The sequence below is a fragment of the Numida meleagris genome, unplaced genomic scaffold (assembly GCF_002078875.1).
Source record: "Numida meleagris isolate 19003 breed g44 Domestic line unplaced genomic scaffold, NumMel1.0 unplaced_Scaffold1413, whole genome shotgun sequence".
Lineage (NCBI taxonomy): Eukaryota > Metazoa > Chordata > Aves > Galliformes > Numididae > Numida > Numida meleagris.
The window spans coordinates 1-2,583 of record NW_018363201.1 but is presented as its reverse complement, the minus strand read 5'-3'; the positions used below and the strand labels follow the sequence as shown (position 1 = coordinate 2,583).

Genomic DNA, 2,583 nt, shown 5'->3' with positions numbered 1-2,583 from the left:
AAGCGAGCACCGCTGGGGGCTGACTCAGCCCCACCGCAGTTCAGCTGTCGACACACGACAGTGGCAGCCTGGATGTTCCAGCCATCGTCACACACCGTGCCCCACTGTCCACCATGCAGCACCTCCACTCTGCCAGCGCAGCGGCTGGGGCCATTCACTAGGCGGATCTGTGCTGCCTCCGATGTGATATTTTTGTCTGCAAGCAGAGGTGGGCAGTGCACTGTTTAGAGGAACAGCTATGCAGGGAAGCTTTCTGGTAGTAGCAAGGGCAAGCAATGGTGAATAATGACCAGAGCATAAACCTAGAGCAGATGCCTGGCCATGGCAGTAGACAGATCCTCTTCCGGCATGCCTGTAGTGACATGCATGTCAACATTGTACTTGAGGTCTTCCCCAAAAGCACTAGATACTTACCTTCAGCCTGCTAACTCAGCACCCTATTGGGGTGGAAATAAATCCCTTTCTTGGTGCCTTACTTTTCCCCTGGGAAGGGGAAGGTTGCACACAGTCCTAGTGCAGCCCACATCACAAAAGCATGTCAACCTCCTAGACATTCAGCCACAAAAACTGAAGTTAGATCAGAACAAATATAAAATTAATAAATGTGTGCCAAGGAGGGCAAGAAAGTCAGTGAAAGGCCTAGAGGGCAAAATTTATGAGTACCCTTGGTTTGTTCAGCCCAGAGTAGACTGAGGAGGGGCTTCATGGCAGCCTGATCTTCCTCATGAAAGGAGAGCAGGGGCAGGCACTGATATCTGCTCTCTGGTGACAGTGACAGGACCCAAGGGAATGGCATAGAGCTGAATCAGGGCAGAGTCAGGTTGGGTGCTAGGAAAAGATTCTTCACCAGAGAGTCATGGGCACAGGCACATGTCTTTTGGGCATAGGTCTTTTGGGTGAGGGAAATCCAACCCATGCTATTCAGGACCCCCGTATCTGTGAGTATAAGCATCACCTGAGCACACAACACCAGCATCTTCTTGATGTGTGCAGCCATTGACTCCCCAGGGCCTGGCCCTGCACTGTGTGAGAGCATTTTCTCTCCCAGTGCAAGCAACTCTGTCCAGCCAGATGGGATCCACCCCTCGTCCGAAGGAAGCTTGTGTTGTGGCTGACAGCGCTTCACCGCAGCCCAACTGTCTGCACACCACCATGGCGTCGTACATGTCCCAGCCATCATCGCAAACAGTTCCCCACTGCTGGTTGTGAAACACTTCGACTCTACCAGAACAGCGATGCGGGCCATTCACCAGGCGAAGAGTTGATGTGTCTTCTGACAACACTGCAAAATGTGGTGGGGAGACCATGCGTCAGCACTACTGAGGTGGGGAAAGACATCCGAGGGAGGGTTTGACCACCATCTGCCTCCGCATCTGCAGGAGCGATGTGTCCACCTGTTTGTAGCATGCAGACACCTCCATGTTTAAAAGATGATCCTTTGGAACCATCCACGTAACTGAGCAGGTTGCCCAGAGTGTTTGTGGATGCTCCATCCCTTGAGAAGTTAAAGGCCAGGTTGTATGGGACCCTGGGCAACCTGATTAGTGGGTGGCAACCCTACCCACAGTAGAGGGTTGGAACTGGATGGTCTATAAGGTCCCTTCCAACTCCAGCCATTCTATGATTCTATGATTCCATGAAAAGCCTCCTGAACATGGGCAACCTGCTCCGAGTGGATCTACTTGAGTGGTCTCGTCGGACTAGAGAACCTCCAGAGGTCTATCCCAACCTCAACCATTCTGTGTGATTCTGTGATTCAGTGTCCCTTGAGATCCTGCTGCCTTGTAGGGTGTGCAAGGACCACTTAGAGAGGGATTTCACTCTAAGACACTCTCTCTTTACATTATTTACATTATTATGGGTATCAGAATGGAAAAAATCTCAGTGTCACAGAACTGTACCCTTCTTGCACCATCCTACTCTAGCCCTGCCTAGGCATGTCCCATATCAACCTGCCTCCAGCGATGGGGAATCCTTTGCTCACCTGAGCATTCCACGCCAGCGTCATCCATGTGGGTGCACAGTTGGATTCCCCATGAAGACGACAGGCATTCTGAAATGGAACTTTCTGTCCCGATGCAGGACACTCTGTTCATCCAGATGGGATCTGACCCTTGGCCAAAGTGAGCCTGGACAGGAGCCGAGAGAGCAATGCCACAGCCCAGCTGCCGACACACCACTATGGCGTCATTCATGTCCCAGCCGTTGCCGCACACGGTCCCCCATCTGTTGTTCTGAAACACCTCCAACCTCCCGGCACAGCGGTGAGGACCATCCACCAGCCGCACTTTGGCTGTAATCTCTAATTGTGAGTCTGAAAATGTGAGAGGGGTGATAAACCCTCCAGGAAAACCCTGCACTCCTCTCTCAACCCCTCAAAAACACACAGATCCAGGATTGGCCTGCTGCAGCATCAGCATGAAGGCAGTAAGATGCAGTACAGACCCCATCACCAACCTGACCCCAGTGGTGCCCTGTTTTGCAGAACTCAACTGACCTGAGCACACCACGCCAGCATCTTCTCTGTGGTTGCAGTTATTCAGTCCCCATGGACGGGCTCGGCACTGGTGAAGGGCATCTTCA

The 2,583-nt window shown here is 52.3% G+C and overlaps 1 protein-coding gene across 1 annotated transcript; it reads right to left on the bottom strand.

Annotated features, from left to right (window-relative positions):
- Positions 1-5: 5 nt before the first annotated feature.
- On the bottom strand, positions 6-2,579 carry LOC110390593 (scavenger receptor cysteine-rich domain-containing group B protein-like; the record flags this gene model as incomplete). Its single annotated transcript, XM_021381979.1, has 4 exons — positions 6-196; positions 956-1,282; positions 1,985-2,314; positions 2,498-2,579. Coding segments are annotated over 4 exons (930 nt in total), but the record flags the coding sequence as incomplete, so codon positions are not given.
- Positions 2,580-2,583: the final 4 nt, after the last annotated feature.